General features: G+C 41.7%; 1 protein-coding gene across 4 annotated transcripts in view; it reads left to right on the forward strand.

Annotated features, from left to right (window-relative positions):
- lepr (leptin receptor) overlaps positions 1-19,434 on the forward strand; it is a 42,928-nt gene extending 23,494 nt beyond the window's left edge. For 2 of the 4 annotated variants that reach the window (XM_035175890.2, XM_035175892.2), the window contains exons 4-21: positions 543-764; positions 3,085-3,202; positions 3,950-4,140; positions 6,395-6,537; positions 7,793-7,934; positions 8,813-8,973; positions 9,066-9,165; positions 9,965-10,064; positions 10,951-11,177; positions 11,348-11,502; positions 11,992-12,145; positions 12,270-12,352; positions 12,485-12,698; positions 14,945-15,154; positions 15,700-15,783; positions 15,868-15,961; positions 16,437-16,512; positions 16,687-19,434. In XM_035175890.2, coding sequence (XP_035031781.2) covers positions 543-764; positions 3,085-3,202; positions 3,950-4,140; positions 6,395-6,537; positions 7,793-7,934; positions 8,813-8,973; positions 9,066-9,165; positions 9,965-10,064; positions 10,951-11,177; positions 11,348-11,502; positions 11,992-12,145; positions 12,270-12,352; positions 12,485-12,698; positions 14,945-15,154; positions 15,700-15,783; positions 15,868-15,961; positions 16,437-16,512; positions 16,687-17,595 — 3,383 coding nt within the window. In that variant the 3' untranslated portion in view covers positions 17,596-19,434. The remainder of the gene's footprint in view (positions 1-542; positions 765-3,084; positions 3,203-3,949; positions 4,141-6,394; positions 6,538-7,792; positions 7,935-8,812; positions 8,974-9,065; positions 9,166-9,964; positions 10,065-10,950; positions 11,178-11,347; positions 11,503-11,991; positions 12,146-12,269; positions 12,353-12,484; positions 12,699-14,944; positions 15,155-15,699; positions 15,784-15,867; positions 15,962-16,436; positions 16,513-16,686) is intronic. The other 2 variants (XM_035175891.2, XM_035175893.2) reach the window with 1 other exon arrangement.
- Positions 19,435-21,124: the final 1,690 nt, after the last annotated feature.

Consider the following 21,124-nt stretch of genomic DNA (forward strand, 5'->3'; position numbering starts at 1 on the left):
GTGAGCTTCAACCTAACCTTAGACTTTATCCTGCCAATTCTGCCATTTGGTTATTGAATTAAATATATATAAATAAATTATGGATATGAATAAAGGAGTTATGCTTGATTTGTGATTAAAAATAAGAGAAATGTGCCAATAACTGGAAATACATTTGATCTATTTCATTTCACGTTAAACAAATCAATACACATTTGTTTTTCTAAAAATGAAATCGTATTTTCAGTACGTTCTTATGCGTGCATTTTTATATATACTCTTATTTTATACCTTTATTACATTAGCTCGATTTTAATATTATAACCTTAAGACAAATGTACAATATGTATATTTGCAAAAAGTTGAAACTCAGACTCAAGCTTTAATGATTTTAATACAAATGTAAGAAAATTGATATTTATAGAAAACATTGCAAGATATTCATCATACTGTCTTGTGGCTTGCACGATGCAGACACAACCTTCAAAATAAAACTTCTTTACGAGTTTTATTTTTCCTTCCCACTGTGTCAGACAGGAGTTAACTTGTTTGTTTCTCTGTAGCAGGTGTTCTGTGTTTGAAGCCCGAGGACGGAGCCCCTGTCCAGGCCCTGGACCTCCCGTGGCACGATGAGCTGTGCTGTGACTCGCATACAACCCACGTGAACGTACCGGAGACAAACCGCTCTGAGTCAAAGCTCCCGCACGATCCCCGCTGCAGCTTCAGCAGCTTGACAGCCGAGACTCCTCGTGAGGCCTCGGACCTCAAGAGTTCAGTCAACACTGGTACGAAAAAATGATCATCTTTCCTGTCAGTGTTGTTAAACAAACATTTAGATCTTGATCAAGGTTTGTCAGTCTTTCTTGTCCAGGGTTGATGAAGGATTTCTTGCATACGATATAGTTATTTAACATGAGTTGATCAGTAGCAGACTTTACGAGGCAGGTTGTGCAACTGCTCATCTTCTCTGTTCTTTTCACGGGTACAATTCCTGCAGTTTAATATGCAACACTAACAAAAGGACTTGTTCAGGTGCTACATGGGGGTTATTATACTCTTACACATATCCAACATATATTTTTCAGCCCTGCGGTTTCGGGTTTTTTTTTTTTTGTTTAACTCACGAGCTGAGGAAGGAAACTAACAATTGCATAACACTGCAGCTTCCTCTCTGAGCGTGATTGGGGTGAGTGATATGTAAAACTGAGACCATGTCAAAGCCTCTGAGTCATTTAACAAAGTATGAGACTGAGCCATATTTAGGGGACTGATATTTCTGAGTGAAGTGTTGTTTTCTACAATTTTAAAGATATCGCATGGCGTTCTCTAGTGATGCTATCGAGCCGTGTTTTGTCACGCGACGCCGATAGTTTTGTGCCATTCCCTGTTCGGCTTGAGTCAAACCACACAGGACAGACGTTGATCTCTGCATGAGGCAACACCCTGTGTTTGTTTTCCACACACGTGGAAGCGATACACTTGTGCACCCACGTAGCAGCAGGCAGGTTTGATGTGGCTCTTGCTCATCAGAACAAACAGCGGCTGTTAGTGTGACACAGCCTCGTGTTTTCGCCTCGGCTGCGTCGCTCGTCACTGACAGAGATGTCCCCAAAGATCAGCCTGACTGGCTCATTACACTTTAGTGGATTTCTATCCAGCGTCCCTCCTGTCAAGGTGGGCGAGGACGTGGGTCCTGTGCTGTGATCACGTCACACAATCTGGTTCATGAGGTGTCGCTGCTCCTTTTTTTTATCAGTCACCACAAGGAAAGGGGCAGAACCAGGACTTTCACCAATTTCATTTATTCCTTAAGAAATAATGTGATCAGACATATTTGTTGTGTTCTTTCAGTTTGTTCAATTTGGTGACAATGAGGCATCGGAGGGATGAGGAAGATTTGTGTGTTTGCATCGATCTGTGACACATCCAAGTCAATGGTGGCAGAGCCTCGTCGATGCAGTGGTAATTAAACAGAGACGCTAAGGGCGTGCGTCTCGATTACTTTATGTTCGACAGCCAAGAGGTGACTCAGCTCGATGTCACACACACACACACACTAAAGGTCCACAGGGTGTGATTAGAGTTTCAAAGAGTCTTTTTCTTCTTTACTTGCATGTTAGTCAGACTCAGTCTCGCCCTGCAGGGCCAAGGACAATATAAAATGTATTAGTATTAAATTCATTTGTTAAACAGAGGTCATGTGGAAGATGTTACTCTGGGTTTTCCAGGTTTTCTTGACTTCTTATCACTTATGAGTCAGTATTGAGGCAAGTTGTCTTTAAAGCAAACAAAGTTTCACTTTTTTAAATGTCGGTCTGTTGGTCCGACACTTCAGTCAAGATTGAAGTACCTCATGAATATTAGCAGGGTCATACCACAGTGGGCCTATAGTAACCATGAAGCCTTTTGGAATATTTCTTCTTACAGCTGATAAATTAAACATTTATAGAAATATTGTGAACTTTGATCAAACAGTTTCAGAAATTTTTACTTAGCGCCTGGTTTACAGGAAGATTTAATCCATGTTTTTAAATTGAACTTGTGAATTGGTTTGTGTCATATGCCTTTTTCTCTTGCCGCATTCTTTCCTTGGGTAATACGGTCACACAACAAACCAAAAGCTTAAATGCCATTATAACAACAAAATGCATTAGCACAACATGCTGTCATTATAGAGATACATCTGTTCAGATCAGACATCAATGCTTCATTAAAACATTCATGCTCCCCTGCAGATAAATGTCTCTGGTGATCACAAGATTTGTCCTTTATCTCCAACCTGCACCACTTACACTGCACCTTTAACACAAGAGCTAGAGCTTCTAGCATCTAAATTAAGAATCAAATTATGAATGATCTTCAACAATGAATTCTTAGAGCTTCGACCTGAATGAATTCAAGATCACTTTCCCTCTCATGACTTGAGCCTTGTTACTGTATGTTGTCTTGCATTGATAATATTAAAGCAGTAGCACGCCTGAGCATGGAATACTAAGGCGAGCCTCTTTCTCAGAAGCCTCCATCGGGGGGTCCCCAACAGGCGGACGACATGTGGGGAAATAACACCGACGCTGCCACTAACATGGAAATCAAATTTTTCATCAGGCCCCTGTTTGGACGTAATGTGCAGGATCGATGTGAACTGGGAAACACTGACCTGTGATCTGAAGTCTCAAACATCTGAGGACGCAGGTCTCATGGCCGTCAGCTTCCAGCGTCTGTTGTGAGTATCAAACTGTGCTGCTCTTATTGTTTGATTCGTGTGTGTGTGTCTGTGTGTGTGTGCGCTCAGTGGGGGCCTAGCATGTGTGTTTACTTTGATAAGCCGAGTGATATCACACTGGCTCCAGATCTTTATTGTCGTTGGATTAAAGAGACACTGTTGTAACACACACTGGATAAGAGGTGCCAGGGATTGTGTAGATATTACAGCATCAAAGTAAATACAAAATTACAAAACAGTTTCACCTCTCGGCCCATTTTTCAGCTGTTCTGGAGGTTTTGATCATTCAATACAATCTACATTAGTGGATTAAGTTGCAGTTTCTAATTTCATTATTTTTCTGAGCACTTAAATGACTTCTCCTACATACTACTAAAAGTAAAGCAATATTATAAAAAAACAGTAGCTTCATTATGAGGTAAGATGGTTTTGTCAACTTTAAAACCTAAGAATTATTTGAAGGAACATTCAAACCTACAAAGGAAAGTGGAAAATGGTGAAAAAGTCTGTAGTTAATCAAATATCGCTCAGAAAAAGTGGATGAACTTGGCAGGTGTCTGTTTTAATTGGTCTTATGTTGAGTAGATATTAACGATATTTTTCATAATCCTCCAAGATACTGAAAAGAACAATAAATGATATCATGTCTCCACATATTTGCTACGTTTTTGGACATTCAGTCAAATGTAGTTTCCATTAAAGGTTTTTAATTTAAAGTTGTTATATTTTCCTACACTGTGTTTCCAGGTCCCAGAAAGATGAGTCACTGGTGAACGATGGACAAACTACGTCTGATAATCCTGTAGTCTGTGAAGCGGAGGATTCCCTAGTTTGTTCCGTTGCTCTTGACACCACGGCGAGCTTTATCGCCGTGGTAACTGTAGGCATCTCCAACGCCGAAGCTCCGCCCGTTCAACTCAGGATTCCTGCCAGGCCTGGTACGAAAGTGGTTTGTGTCTATTGTTTTTAGTTGGTTACACATTTTTCCCTTCGATTTTGATTCATAGCTCCTCTTAACATAAACCATAGGAGAAGAATCCACTGTGGAGGATGCAACATGTCAGTTTTACCTATGGACTTTAGACTTGTCAGCCAATAGTTTAATGCAGCCATGAGGAAAAATATGTGATTCTTTCATTTAACTTGACTTGAAAAACTTTTGTGTTATTATACCTGTTCTGTAGTGGGTAAAATAAAAACTCTGTCAGCTGCCTTCCTAAACTATTGCATCTGCAGAGTTAGGGCAGGTGTCACTTTATGCTGGTAAATCATTAACTTATGGAGAAATGAGATTTGCTTTCCACTTATGGATTTTTAATTATTTAATAACCCCGACAGTCTAAACATTAGGAGGCTAGAGAGTCTCTCTAAGCTTATATTGATCTGAGAGGCATTATATATATTCCCCGTCATATGATGTCATATGATGAAGGACGGAGGATGAAGTCAGAACGAGGTTAGAAAATGACGTCATGCAGGTATCACTGCATCGTATAGACCTTTATGGATCTAATATGATCACATGGTTGGAATGACGTCAGCGTGATGTCACTATTACATCATACAGTGCAGTAATGCATGAACCTTTTTTTTAATTTTAATAATCAGTTATTTGTCATCATATAGTATAAATGAATGTGATTATGAAGTGTCAGCATTATGTCATAAAGAAGTCTGCAGTGCCTGATTGGGGTTAAACAGTTCCTGCAGGTTTTTTTCATTAAGTCATAACAACAACTTATAGACCTTTAATAAGTTTGGGCCTCTCAAGGACGGTAGTTCTCCCAAAGGCCTCTGGGAAATCTGCAGATATGAAATATTAAGGCAGCTTATATACATTCTGGTATTGTAGAGGTGTGACCACACTTATTGGAATGTGATGCAGTGTTTGAAGTGGAATCACAGCTCCCGAGTTCAAGTTCCCGTCATTTAAGTCTTTTAGTTACTGGCATTAATGTGCTGAGAAGAAACTCAGCCATGTGTGAAACTGGAGAGATTTTAAATATTTAACAAAGTCAAGCTTCAAAGTGATGAAACACATAAGAAGAAAACGTCTTATTCAGGTCTGATTGGAAGACAAGACTGGAATACAGCCAAACGCTGCGGGGCCGTGTGTGTGTGTGTGTGTGTGTGTGTGTGTGTGTGTGTGTGTGTGTGTGTGTGTGTGTGTGTGTGTGTGTGTGTGTGTGTGTGTGTGTGTGTGTGTGTGTGTGTGTGTCTAAGCTGTGAGGTCTCCACAGTGACAGAGATGGACTTTCCATGTTTGTTTGGTCCTCTTTGGTTAAACTGTCAGGGCAGAGCAGAATCAGACTATTAGCGATGTGTTTCCTGGATCTAATATTTTGTTCACTTTGCTGCTGTAATTCAATGTTATATGTGGAAAGTAAATCAAATGTTGCATCACCCTAATTCAAAAAAGTATATATTATCCTTTCAGAAGGAAAATTATCTTCTGTCTGGAAAAGAAAAACGTTGAGCTATTACTCACGCTGTTGACTAATCGTTCATACGCCAACGTCTTTGTGGTTCCATAAGACTCAATTACCTCGGCTGAACTGGGACCTGTTTCTTATTGCACATATCTTACATCAGCCAATGACAGTGAATATGAAACTGACACCAAATCCACCCAAAATGCTCGTTGACTTTCAACATGAGGCTTCCTGTGATGCTCAGATTAGTGCTTTTTTTATTCAAAAGTCCCCGATGGAATTCCCCTACATGAGCTTCATATATCTCCTGTGGATATTTAAAGACCAAAAGGTGAAGGGTATTTGCCGTTAATGCCAAGCGTGCTAAGAAATTGATATGTTGTCTTTATTTTTCATTAACTCTGCACCGGAGACATGAGCAGAATAACACCACATGACAGATTTAGGTGTGAAGTTGGGTTATTTCCTGTTTTCTCTATAAGAAAGGAAATAGCCGAGGTGTTCAGTGACTAATGAGAATGATGTGGGACCTGTAGAAAGGATTGAAACCCAACACAAATGTATGTTTTACTGGGAAATTACAATCCCTTTAATTTCATTTACACTTATTGTGATAATGCACAGGATTTAGTGATCTTTTGAAAATGCACACTGCTCTTACAGCAGGATCAAAGTAACGTTATGACTGTAAGTCGTTCGTCTGATTATTGATTGTGTTGTGGAACATACAGTTCAGTTTGTGCGTGTTCTTCTTCTGCAGTGAAACCGAGTCCTCCAGTCAACCTGTCGCACCTTCAGACCATAGAGGCAGAACTGATTTTACTCTGGGACGACCCCTCAGACTCTGGTCCGCTGAGATACGAGGTCCGACACGCCTTCAACAGCACTCACCCAGCCTGGCAGGTAAACACTCACCTGTTATACACTGCATACATGAGGGACGTCAGGTTGTCTATACTCATTATTTTCATCATCATTAGATCAGTTAACCTGCAGATTATCTTGATCTATAAAATCTTTAAATCAAAGATCTTAAATTTGTGGACATGATGGAGAAAATGCAGAAAACCCTTATATTTCAGGAAGGAATTATTCTTTTTACTCATCAAATTTATATAATGTAATCAAACAAATAATTCCTTATTTGCTGAGAATAAAAGATTATTATAATACTATGATCAAGTTGTCTTTTCTCCTTGTAAGCGTCACGCGACCCAGTTGCAGTGATGTAATCTTTAGACGCTGTGCTAAAGCTAAAATGTCACTTTCTATCAAAAACTCAGAAGCCATCATGAGGAGCTTCACATTTTCATTTAGCTCTATGCAGGAATTATCGCGTTTAACTGTAGATTGCAAAGAACGTCTTAACGTCAGGTGCACATTACCCTTCAAATGCTAAAAGTGATGAATTGGCCGGATGGATATCAGGTGAGATTAGCTGACAGTTTAGTTCCATGCATCAGACAACGAGAAATTCCACCAGTCGCCGCTGACGTTGGCCGAGAGGCGGGGTTCCCCCTGCACAGGTCGCCAGCGCACGGAAGAACTGACAAGCAATCACGTAGAAGCAAACATATCCTCATATCGTGAGGCGACAGTGCCGACCTCTGCACCGCTGCAATAAAGAAACGTAGACATATCGTCAAGTTTTTTTTAGAAACAGTGCTACACAGTTTTTTCCACTGAAAATCACATTACTTCATTCAGTCTATATTTGCTGCTGCTTTCATCCAGCGCACATTTCCACTGACACAGTTGTTTACTCAGTGTGACTTGCTCAGTCAGTTTTAATAGCCTCAGAGTGCACACCCAGCATTCAACAGTTCACTTAGTGTTCAGCAGTACATTTCCTCATTGGCCAATAACACTCAACTTTCGTTCACACGTGTTCCTCAAATTAGTTTCCTTTAAAGTTCTTTTGATACATTTTTTATTCCTTTAAGTAACGGCTTAAGAATCCCTTAAATGCATTTTTAAACTTTTAGTCAAATATAAACAGATAAATTGTCTGCAAACAGAGGCGGGTTTGTTATTTGACACTTCTATAAAAGGGCTTTAACTGAGTATAATTTATGCTTATTCAGTCGTGCGCTCTCTGAAAAACTCACCCTATCTTTGACTCAATGTTTGCTTCTCCCCCCCCCCCCTCTGTCTGCAGGTGGTTTCAGTGCCTGCAGAGCCCAGACTGTCTCTGGATCTGAAGCCAAACCTGAACTACACCCTCCAGGTTCGCTGCTCCGGCCTGGACGAGCCGCCGCTGTGGAGCGACTGGAGTGAAAGTCACCACATCTACCTTCACAGTAAGAACCACAACTAAAACACAGACAGATATACTGATACAAAAGAGTGGATTCTTTAGGACAGCTGCAAGGTTTTTACAGCCGAGAGGTTTTTCCTCCTCTGCACTGTGAATGTGTGACTCAGTTCAACCGACATTGTTCACTAAGCTTTTGAGGAATTGTTTGGAAATCCCTGCAGAGCCACAGCTCTCACCGCAGGGTTTGGGGCTCAAGAGATTCTTTAAGGCTTTACAAAACTATGCAGAAAAAAAAACTGTTAAAGAAACAACATTTTGAGTCTTGCGTGGATTTAAATTTCGGCAATGCTGCTTGATCCATGAATTTCTCAACACTTTAGATAGATTCTCATTCAATTTTGTCCAGGAATTTCCCCGAGAGCCTGAACTTCAATGAGTTTGTTGATCCCTTTACATTATCTCTAGTGACATCCAGAGATTTCACATTTTTTGCTTTTTATGTACAAAGTTTTGAACAACGGTGAGACAGGAAACCCTTTATTTAAAAGTTCTCTTTTGTTGAGTTCTTCACCTGCTCTGCTGATGATTCAGTGCACATGGATTGTGCACTGAAGAGGTGGTTGAGGAAGAGCTCACACCCTCACACTCGTTTCAGACTCAGAACAACAAAAACCTTCCTCTAAACTCCTTTTTCTTTTGTAAAAATCCATTTTGATATTGTGGGCGAATGAAAAGATTTGTTTGATGAATGGTCTTTGTTTTAGTCTTGTTCATTCCCTTTCGGCCTTCATTGAGTTTTGTAATTTGCTACAAGAAAGAAGTAGTGCAAAGTGTATTTTTGTGAAAAGAAATATTTAGAAGCATTAATCATGAAAGAAACTGTGATGACGTTTGTTGTGACACTTTTCTTTGCACGCACAGCTGTGAGCTACATCCCTGAGAAAGTCATGATCCACGCGGGGGAGGACGTGACGGTCTATTGTGTGTTCAACAACCACAGCGTCAACGCCAGCGCGGCCATATGGGTTCTTAACCTCCATGAGCCGCTTCATCGCAGCCAGTACCACCCAGTCAACCAAAGGGTGAGAAATAAGAGACTCTCCTTTTAGAAGAGTACAGTCCAGGTAAATACGTTAATGCAGGAGATCTGACTTTTCCTTTAACCCAAAACCAGGTCAGCCGGATCACAGTGCGTCCTTCAGAGGCTCGGATGTACGACCTGCTGCAGTGCACCGAGAAGTGGACCAGCCCTTACAGCCAGATCTATGTGCAGGGTGAGCTGTGCTGCATCAAACTGCATATTCTGCTCAGACATGAAAAAATACAAATAAATGTCAGATATTTCAGAAATGGATGAGAAATCACCCGTCACAGGCCACAGAACCCTGACGCTGCACCACCACTGCTGCACAAAGAGCTGCTCACTTGTTGATTCAAAGTTCAATGAAGCTCCAGTCGGTACGCAGAACCCCCCCGAACTGGAGAATCCGTCGTCGTTGCCGTTATCGTGAACACGCAGTCGTTGAGGTTGTCACTTACAATGATGGTGCGCTGAGCCGAGAGAGCTCAGCGCACTGCCAATTAAGAAAACACATACAAATAGAAAAAACACCTGCAGATTAAGAAAACAACTTCATCAATTTGAAGACACAAGCGCTGCAAAAAATGTCACAACACATGCAAATACAGAAACGCAGTGCAAATAGCATTGTAGAAAAAACGACAACAGAAACGTTTCCAGGGGACCCAAAGAAGTGATGAACCCGGCTGTAGGTTCAATGCTTTGAGAAGTTCCATCACCACTGACGAGTAGCAGACTTTAATAATTAATAAAACACATACCAAGTTTGAAAACATTAAGTTGAATGGTTCTTGAAATATTTGAGCAACAGTCGTCTGGGATAAGTTGATCGCAGAAAGTCATTTCTAATTTTGTGTCTTTCCTCCTGCTGCCGAGGACAAAGACAGGAAACCGAGCGCTGACGTGTGACATCTCAACAATGTGACCTGGAGTAAACCCAGTGCAGAGGCTACCTTGGGTTTATTTAAATTTTTTTTATGTGTGTGTTTCAGGAGCTTCCATTGATATCAACTGTGTAACCAACGGGGACATCGATGCTATGGACTGCAGCTGGGAGAACACACAGTGGAGTGAGCCCAAACTCCAATCCAGGTACGCAAACTTTTACAGTAGATGAAAGTGTATTTGAACATCTTTACAGTGTGAATGAAACCGGAAGTCAAGACTCTGAATTCAGACGTAAAACCCAGAGGTTACGGAACAACATGTTCTCCAGTCAAACACTGGAAATACTTGTTTTCTTTGTTTCCTCTGCTTTAAATCACCGTCATCGTGAGTCATGACCTCAAAAACACTGAACAAAGCCCTTATCACAACAATGAGGACTCATAAGTATAAGACTTGTGTCTTATGTTCATAGTCTTTGGCTTCATTCAGGTAACAATAACAACAGCAGCAGGCTTTTGTTGTCACCAAATTAGCTGCTGAGACCCGGGAACACAGTGGCTTTGTTAAAAATAAGTCCAATGGTGCAGGAAACACGAGGACGAGGTTTCTGAAGCTTTTCAACAATGAAACAATGAGTTCTGAAGAAACACACAGGCAGCAACACTAAATCTGTTTTTAAATGCAATGATTTTATCACTGCATACTGTATACAGGGAATATATTTGGTTTATATTTTGTAATATTGATATTACTATTTTGTATCACACAGTTATGTCATTATCTTATATAGTTTCTTATATTATTATCATATTGTTTCTGTTTCTTATTGTATCGTTAAGTTATTTTTATTATTTGTTATCTTATCATATCACTTTGATATCGTATCGTTTCGTAACCATATTGTATCTTTTTATTATCATGTCATTTCGTATCTTATCGTAATATACTAATTGTAATAATCCAATAAATTATTTTAAGTGAGCATCAGCAGATTCACAGATCAGATTGCATCTGTCAGAAGGACGATGAACGGCTTAAGACCAAATGTAACGTAACAAAAATGTTGCTCTCTGTTTTTCCTCCTCGCCAGGTGGGCTGACCTGCCGTGCGACGTGATGGAGGAGAGGGACCGAGCGGGACAGGAAGTGGGACAGGAAGTGGGCCAGATGGGACCCGCTTGCCTGCACGTCAGATCCGATCAGAAAAGCTGCACCATTCAGCCGCTGAGGATGAACTGCTACAAGCTGTGGCTGGAGGTGGCGTCCCGGCTGGGCCCGATCCGGTCCAAACCCGTCTACCTGTCGCCCATAGATCACGGTGAGGACGAGTGGTTTCAGAGCCGTTTCATGTATGAGGATTTGTCTTCTCGGATTTCAAAATAAAACTCGTATTTGCTCTCGAGCAGTTTTCATACTTTTGCCAAGCACATTAGAGATTTCTGAAATTTCTCCAGACAAACCCAAACTCTGTTGTTTCCTTCCCTGCAGTGAAACCCCACACCCCCACTAACGTGAAGGCCGTGAGCCACAGCAGAGGGGCCCTGCTGGTCACCTGGGAGCCCCCGTCTCTGCCGGTGGAGGGGCTCCAGTGTCAGCTTCAGTACCACTCGCCGTCCATGATGAGAGCCCAGCCGGAGTGGAAGGTGAGTGAAAATTCAGCCTGATACTGTGGTTTAACTGATCTTTACTTAAAACAAATGATCAGATCTCTTAATTTCTTTGTAATCGTTGGATGAGTAGCAAACAGGATGATGGCCTCGGTTCACTTCCTCTTTTGTTCATTTATGGGTATTTTCTTCAAAAAAAAGAAAAGAGGACTGGGTCGACCTTAGATTATATTTAATTGTGTGTAGAAGACATCTGTTGATCTAGAAAGAACCACAGGACCAAACATCCAGGAGTACGAATAAGTCTCATACTTTCTTAAATGACTCAGAGGCTTTGACATGGTCTCAGTTTGTCAGTTTGACATGAGCTCACATCAATTGTTTAAGACCACAGTCCGCCATCAATAACTCATCATATTCTCGGGTTAAGTAGATGTGTGCTCCACAGATCAGATATGTTCCATTAGTGAAATTTCTCAGTTCCCCAAATGAGATATATCACATTATAAACTGTCATGTCTGCAGGGCCAGAGTCCAGTGCGGGTTGCAATGGCGGAGGTTGCGGTGCCGGACATGTGCCGAGTGTACGTGGTGCAGGTACGCTGCATGCACACCAACGGCACCGGCCACTGGAGCGAGTGGAGCGACGCCGTTTACTCGGCTCCACAAAACAGCGGAGGTACAACGCCATTCATTTCCCTCCCGAAGCCTTTTAATGATGCAACCTTTCCACAAATACCGTCGCCACCATCACTCACAGAGAGGAAGCTGCAGTGTTATGCAATTGTTGGTTTCCTCCTCAGCTCCTGAGCGTGGTCCTAATTTCTGGAGGATTCTTCAAGATGACCCGTACAGGAACCAGACTAATGTCACGCTGCTGTTTAAGGTACACACATGACACAATACACGTAGCTAGAATGGTACTCAAGGCCCAGCGTTCCATTTAAATTAAATTTAAGAAATCTAGAATAACACCAACTTTAGCATTCAAGACTCAACGTTCTGCTTCATCCTCCAGGACCTCCCGGTGTCAGGGCGCTCCTACTGTGTGGATGGATTCATCGTCCAGCACCAAGCCTCGAGCGGCGCCGTGACGAGGGAGAGGATCGAGCCGGCGTCCTCTTACAGCTTCGAGTGGAACCAGGAGCCGCAGACTGTGACCGTGGCGGCCTACAACAGTCGGGGGAGCTCGGCCAACAACATCAACATGACGCTGGAGCGACAGCCCAAACGTGAGTGAGCTGGGAGATCACTTTTTCCACTGGGGACTGAGGTTATTCCAGAAAGATCAGTTAAGACCCTCCTTGTCGTTTTAATTTCCGTCCTACAAAACCAATCCAATTATAAACTCAATGTGAAAATACCAAAGCCGAGCAGATAATGAAGTCGTCAGTTAATTGACTTTTGTTCGGATGTGAAACTTTGCTGCTTCTCTAGCTGTGAGTTTTTGGACTGTTGGTAAATCAACATCAACTTGGAAAATTGTGATTGAAATTGTTCTCTTTTCTGTGGATAGTTTATAGACTAATCAATACAGTGACCCTCAAATGGATAAGAAGTATAGATAACGGATGGATGAATCAATGTTGATCAATAATCATTAGCTGCAGCCATATATTAGACAGTAGGTGACCTTGTTTAATAAAATACAGCTTTTGAAATTTATTAAACATGAAAGACTTTTCAAAATGTCCCTGCATAGATAGGGGCTAATAATGAGATTAGATATAGACAAAAATGATACTAGAAACAACACAAATCACAATTTAACAGAAATGTGATTATAAAATCATAAATAAACCATTTTTCAAAATCATATAAACAATTGTTGGAATCCACCTTAGAACAAACCAGGATCAGTCTAAAACCATGAATCAGGATTTTGAGAATGTAAAATATCTCAAATCATCCGCAGCCAGAAGAGAACAGACAGTTTCTGCAGCAAAGATTGAAATCTGCTCTTATTTTCCGCTAAAGACCTGAAATCTGTAGCTGAGGTCACAGACCTGTGTTATTCTGTTCCACTGTGAAAAAGCACAGGTCTTATAGTGAAGTCACAGTCGAGGGCAAACAGTAACTGAGATGTTCATTAGTGCTCTAAGACTCCAGCTCCTTGTTTTCACTCTCAGACTCAATCGCTGGAATGAATAGAATGTGATTATTATCGTACACAGAACGGCTGAAAAACATTCAGACAAGAGAGTTTCCAGTGATCATATTTATTTATTTTCCAAATCATGTGAAATATGGAAGCTTTAAAAAAAAAAAAGCTTATTCACTATTTTTAATTTTCTAATTTTGTTTTTTTGTCTCTGGAATGTATTTCTCAGAAAAATGACTTTGTCTCCAGGATGTTAATCTGCAGATCTTGTCGCCTGATTTGACCTTTTCAACAGATTCTTCTGATTTGTCGCTACGACCTGTTTACTCCTGTTATTCTTCATAATCCATTTAATCATTACACTTAATATATGTGTCTATAGGGACCCTTTAAAAGCCCTTATGTGGCTCCTGCAGCCATTAGTGTGACTGTAGTAAAGGCCATTAGCAGAGAGGAGGTCACAAGGTTTGTTTTTGAATCCCTGCGTTTGTTGCAATACATAGAAATGTTTGTGTCTCCTATTAGTCATAATCCAGTGAAGGCTTCTTTTCATGAAACCACTAACCTGCAGGATTTAATGGTTTTTTTCATGAAGATGGTCACGTTCTGTTTTCCAGAGGAAGCCGTTTGTTGGACATTTTCTCATTAGTGTTCTGACCAAATGGGTTCAGCTAAACCAGCAGCAAAGTGATTCACATTTTCATTCTCATTAAACCGTCCAGGTGTTGATCTCTTGTGCCCCGAGTTGAAACAACTGCACGTGTTCTTCAAATTTACATTTTTTTCGTTTTATATTCAGGGTACGAGGAGGGGTTTGATGAGTATATGTATATAGTGGATGGTTTATAACACATTATAGGTTTATAATTAAATTGTGTGCATCCATAAGGACATATGAGGTGTTTATTGAGCATTTGTCAACAATTTTATCTTGTTTTACACGATTTCAACTTTCTTTTACTGTATTATATTTAGTTGTTACTAAATATATGAATGAATTGTATTTACTAATAGCTACATTGTAGTGTTATAAACCATTAATGAATAATATAATAATTGCTTAATAGGGGGAATTAAAGTCTTAGCCTTCATATGAAGATGTATGAGATGAGGAATGCATTTCATAAGCTATAGCGTGAATGTGTATACCACATTTATATTCAGTGTAAGAAATGAATAATTGATTTAATAAAAGGCCAAACAGGAAACAATGATCATCGAAGTCACTAGTTCTCAATCTAAATCAACTGAAACAGCTCCAGTACGTTTCCAGAGCATTAGAGAAGAAAGTGATTGTACTGGTTTCCTTTAATCCCTGAAATCCATTGTGTTTCGCTGAGCTTGTGTTTCATGACTCTGTTTCCCTCCGGTGTGCAGGTCGCTGTGTGCGTTCCTTCGGTGTGTCGGTCGTCAACAGCACCTCCGTGTCTCTGTCCTGGACTCTGCTGGACAACAGCTCTGTGCCCGTGTTCATGGTGGTGCAGTGGACCGTACCACAGAGACAGCACGGGTCTGATCACCACAAAGCCCAGAGTGGAGAAACATGGGTCCGACTTCCCTACACCGAGCGTCCTGTACATCTGAGAGGTGACATCTTCTCTCTCTTATTTTTTTCTGTGATCAGGGAATCACTGAATTCTTCATGAGCAAATATACACATGCTCACTTAGATCTGTAGATGGCGCTCTGCCGGTTATTCCTAGATCATAGCTGGTGTCAGGGTGACTTTGTTGTTAGAGCCCCACACTCTGGAACAGTTTAAATCTCACCATAAAACTTTTATTTTATGTTTTACTTTCGTGTGTAGCTTTTTATTGCCTCTGCCAAGATGTTTGTTTTCACCCCTGTCCATGTGTTCGGAAGCAAGATTCAAATTTTCAAAGATTCAGAGTTTAGTGTATTTGTTACATTGGATGTCTCCGGTTCAGGAAGCCGGGGATCATGGGTAATATAATCCTTTAGACAGAGAGCCCAACAGAGTTAATCACCCCATGTGGCTGCAGAGGGCGCTGTTGCTCAGTAACAGTTACAGTATCACTTTGTAACTTAAAGAAAACTGCTGTTTAAACCAAGTTTATCATTGTTATATAAACTCGCCAACCTGACCTCTAACCTCATCCATCATCTCACAGGGGATTTCTTTGGCTCGGAGGAATACGGCTTCTACTTGTACCCAGTGTTTGCAGACGGAGAAGGGGAGCCAATATACACAATAGGTGAGAGCCATATTCACATGTTTTTCTGCAGCATCATATTCATCACTTTGAGCACCTTTAACCTCTCATCTCCACCTGTTTCAGCCACCAGAGGAGACCCTGCAGCCTACATGATGCTGATGATCATCTCCTTCCTCTCAATCGTCCTGTTTGTTACTCTGATCCTCTCCCAAAACCAGTAAGAACACCTCTTCAGTCAAAAGCAATTATATTCCTTAGTTTCAGAAAAGTGAGGAGTTTGAGAGTTTTAATAAATCGTCAGGTCACAAAACCGGCGGCATCCACAACATCATCATTTATTAAAAAGGTGTTTTTAATCTACAGCTGCAAAATAGCATTTTTTAAACGTACAAATCTTTATATTTGTCTCCTCTTTACCGCAATTTCACAGCATCAGCGTGTTGAATTTGTGTTTCTACCCCGACACTTGCAAGAAATGATAGATGATGTTAATCCCTGTGCCGCTTTCTAATTGAGAAAGCAGAGACACCGACCGTGAAAAATGACCAACGTGACATTTAATAGGTCACGCGGGTCTAATTACACCTGATGTTAGCTGGTGGGAGGAGAAATCAGGCAAGAGACAAAAGGAAGGGGAGAAAGAAAAGATGTTTGGACGCACAACCTTAACGTTTCCTGCGTTTGATTCCCAGGATGAAGAAGTTTGTGTGGAAGGATGTACCCAACCCAAACAAGTGCTCGTGGGCTAAAGGACTGGACTTCAAAAAGGTATATATATATATATATATATATACACATTTTTAACGTAGAATTGAAACATGAATGCACATTTCTTCAGTGCATCTGGTATATCCAACACTGATAATATTAGCGGTAATTATCGATAAAACGTTCTTGCTCAAGTTCGTTGTCCTTCTATTTACCATCGGTATTTGTTTGTAGAACGACACCTTGGAGCACCTGTTCGGACCCTCAGAGAGTCTCCCCAACTGGTCGCTGCTCATGCCCTCTGAGAACATCTCCAAACTCGTCATCATGGACAAGGCGGACCTCTCAGCTCTGACCTCCGCCCTGGTCCAAACCCCGCTTGTGCCGCTGACCACTGACCCGTCCAGCGCCTTATCCATCTCTCTCCCTCCAGAGTTTGACTCAGAGGTCGACCAAGGCCAGTTCACGGAGAGCGAGCTGCTGTTGGGTGGAGCTCCTTCCTTAGCCCTTAATCTGGATGCTTTGACCAGTTCATACCCGAGAATCGAGGAGTTGCAACCCGGCGTCTCCCAGCCTCCGGGCAGCACTGAGAGCTCGGCCCAGTCCTCAATCACATACTCCACAGTGCTGCTCTCTGATCCGAAGCAGGACCAACCGTCCATTCATCTCCAGTACAAGGGAGGCAGTGGCAGCAGCTCCAGCGACGAGGGCAATTTCTCCGCCAACAACTCAGACATTTCAGGATCCTTCCCTGGCGGTCTGTGGGAGCTGGAGAGCTGCCGCGGCGGGGAGATGGACGACCCACGGCGCTCCTGCTCCTACAACTCCGTGGAAGAGCTTTCCGAAACATCAGAGCAAGAGGACGAAGGTGAGGGGAGAGGTGAGAAGGACTTGTATTATCTGGGAATGGACTATCCGGCAGAGGATGAGGAGAGTGAGGAAGAGGAGGAGCTGGGCAAAAATGTAGTTTTGAACAGGGAGGTCTGTTGCGTTGAGTCTCGCCCTCTGCTCGGCGTGGAGGACTCGAGCGGACCGATGCACCCACTGTCGGCCTCGACGGGTGGTTTCTCCCCGCTGTACCTCCCTCAGTTCAGAACTGCTACGTGCACGAGGCAACTACAGGACAGCACCACCCAGCTGTGACCCTCACAGGGACTATGTTTCAGTGAAAACACGCACCATTAAAGTCATTGTGTTGTGGTATCATTCAGCAATTACCAAAGTGGAATTGCAGCCGTTCCTTGAGACACAAAATGGGTCCGGGGTTTGACATATGAGGAACATAGCATGAGATCGTCAGGATCAGACGTGTTCATAACAACAGCAGATTTCAGCCGAGGGGTGGCGGCGGTGCAGATCACGCAGGAGGCAGAACAAAACGTGTAAACTAAACATGTTTAGAGCACAACACGGGCGTCTGCTCTGATCGCCAATAGCTCTCGAATGTAGATGTCGAGTTAGTTGGCGTCATCCGTGTGTATGGCGCCTCTTTCGTCATCCTCTGATGTTCGTATTCAAGCTTTTTAAGTTTCATCGACACATCTACTCGCTAGCTGTGATTTTCCCCCAGACGTTTTCCTGCTGTATTCTCACACGGTCTCAGAAAAAGGTCCGAAGCAACTGACTCGGACATTTTGCATTCTCACACACAGCCGCTCTGGAAAACTTCAGGAAAATGTCGGGACTTCACTGCAGGTCTGAAAGCATCGTTAATAATAAGGTGTGGAGCTGGAAAATGTAAAAAAAAAGTACCTCGATTTATGTGCGGTTGCAATTTGATATCGGTCGATGCTGCTATTGTGTGAAGATGTCATGAGGTCACAAGCCTTAGTCAACGGGGCATTTCTTTCTTTCTTTACAGGGTTTTAAACTCTGGTTCTACTGTGTCATCATGATCCTCTGCAACTGTGCAGGTTCTGTTGTTAATGCACGAGGGTGCTGGGACATAGACTTGATGTAAAGATGGACGTCATGATGGCTCCCCAAAAGTGAAGCCAAAGTATCTTGATTGCCCTCTGGTGGCTGGCTGCAGTACGTGGCATGAACCCCGCCTCCTGTTATTGGTTATTGGATGAGACATGAAACAAAATAAAAAGTCAAAGTACATGTTAAAAAGTATGTGTTTCTTTACACGCTGACGTCTGTTCGTCAGGTGTCGTCCATCCTTATATTCAGTCTATGTTTGACCTCTTTTACACCAGAATTAGTGGGTGTACGCAGGTTTTTTTTCTAAACACAGGTGAACCCCATTCAAAAAGGCAATTGAATCCTTTCCCATTGCCAGAAGAGGAGTTTTCCTTTCTGTTTTTCTTTAGTTTGTTTTCCTCATAAACTGAGGCACTCCCGTGGATTTGACCACGGAGTAAATGCAGATCGTGTCCATTCTCATTGCGGACAAACTCCAGATGTTAGGTCAGGTTATATAAACAATATGTAGAAAATGACGTGTGCCTACATTTATTCCATCTGCTCCTCATGTTGAAAATATGTTTCTTACTCTGCTGAATCCTTTTAAGGGAAACACGAAAGAGGTTGAAAGGGAATAAATAGAGCACAGTTGACGTTGAAAGGCAAAACTTGGACGTCACCTCGGAGCTGCTGGTGTGACTAAAGGAAACCGCAGGCCGATGGAAACAGTTGTAGTCAGTGACTACAGGTGGATTTATTTGGGGCTGAATTCATCAACATCTGCTCGGACTCACTCGCCCACCAAGCCAAAAAATGTATTTTTTGTACTTTGTGCTGTAATGTATTTGAGACTTTTGTTATAGTGTTTGAGAAATGTGATCTATTTTTTTTTTCAGCGTCATCGCCCATCAACGTAAACACTCACTGTCTGGTGTGAACTAAAGATTAAATATTGTATATTTGAAACAAGAGGAAGACAAGAATGGCAACTTTTGAACATCGGTGAAAAGTTGTTGTTGCACATGAAGATCTTTTGTCTATTTTTGATGGTGAAAATAAAAATATTTATTGTGATTGCGTCTGGGATCAGTGAACGATGCAAACTTCAGACACTCACATGTAGAGTCAACAGGTTTTCACACAACAGCTCTTTATCAGTTCTGTTCTAGGTGATCTACTCATCACCTCACTCACTCGTGTCTGTACCTTTATAGTCTTAATGACAACCAGACCACTCAAAGCACTTTACAGTACAGTGTTGCCATTATCTGTGTGGGTTATTTTGTATAGTGTTATTTAAATTGTTAATTGGAGGTTACATACATACACAAAAGCACACAGCCTCATCAGATGTGCACAGATCTGCTTTTTAAACTGTAATAATGGTCTGGCCCCTTGTGGCCGCAACAAGCAAATACATCAGGATGACACCAAGATAAACACACATAAAAATAACAATGTTCTATTTTTGTTGGGGATTTTCTAACCAACATATATGTCAGATAGATTTTTTTTTACTTTTATTTAGCTGTTTAAGAGGAAGTCAGGAACACCATGACATCCTGAAAGAGAAACAGTCTCTGCATCAGTTACTGCCGTGTCCTACCACTAGATGTCCCTCTGAACTAAATCTAAGAATCTTTCAGCTTCCATAATAACTTCTGTTATGTGTTCATCTTCTACAGAATTTAAAAAGACAATCAAAAAATATTAACATGCAACAATAAAACACAGGTGTAACTTAAAAACAAAATTATAATTAATTTGGTTACGTTCCTTCTTATTACACAAACTACATCATGTTTTAGAACAGTTAACCACAGCAACATTTCATAATGATGTTCTTACTAATCCGCTTATACTCATGGAGAATAATAATCATATCAACATTACTTGATTGCATCTTTGAGAAAAGTGCAGCCATGTGTCTGGAAACAATTTCACTGGTTCAACCTAAAAAAAAAAAATCATCAACCAGCTGTCGAGCTGCACTTCTGCAGGTTCTGCATCAGAACTGACATCAGCCAAGAATCCAGAGACGTGTTGCATTGTTATGTTATGATGTGGAACGGCTCAGTTCTCCACGTGTGAAGAACAGGGCCCTGACAGGGAAGGTCAGCCAGAGGCGCCATCACGTCGCATTATGGAAACTGCACGATCCAATGTTTTTACAGCTTCACCCACATTAGTAACCAACAGTCAGGATTTCTTCACTGCTGCATCAGTTACGACTGCTATTTTTTATGTCTTTTGTGAGTCCCCCGATTTAATGAAAAGCTCAATAATAAATCACTGGAGCACTTGATAACACAGGGTTCAGCTGGAGTTATGCAGTTAAACCTGCCTTGACAGATCCATTCAACACGGCTCCTCAGTTTTTATGACTTAGCCTGAAAATAAAACTGGGAAAAAACTAAACATCTGTATGATGTGTTTGCATTTTGCAGCCACCAGGGGACCAGAACGCACCGCTGATGGAGGAGGGTTATTTCAGTGATGTCAGAGACTCTTTAAAGGCTCCCTCTGTTTTCATCCCTTGTATTTGCCATAGAAGGACACGGTGATGCAGAGAGCCGCGAGCTTTGGCAAAGAGAGTTGGAAAACACTGGAGCCTGACGCCTTGCAAAGATTCAGATATGGTAATAGAGAGAGGAACACCTCGGGGTGGGGGGGAAGGGGGACTTGTGTTGATGGTTATTATGGATGGAGACTTGTCCCGAAGGAGCGTCTGCAGGGTGACTTCCAGTATCCTAGCATGTAAGAC

This window comes from Hippoglossus stenolepis, chromosome 14, assembly GCF_022539355.2.
Source record: "Hippoglossus stenolepis isolate QCI-W04-F060 chromosome 14, HSTE1.2, whole genome shotgun sequence".
Lineage (NCBI taxonomy): Eukaryota > Metazoa > Chordata > Actinopteri > Pleuronectiformes > Pleuronectidae > Hippoglossus > Hippoglossus stenolepis.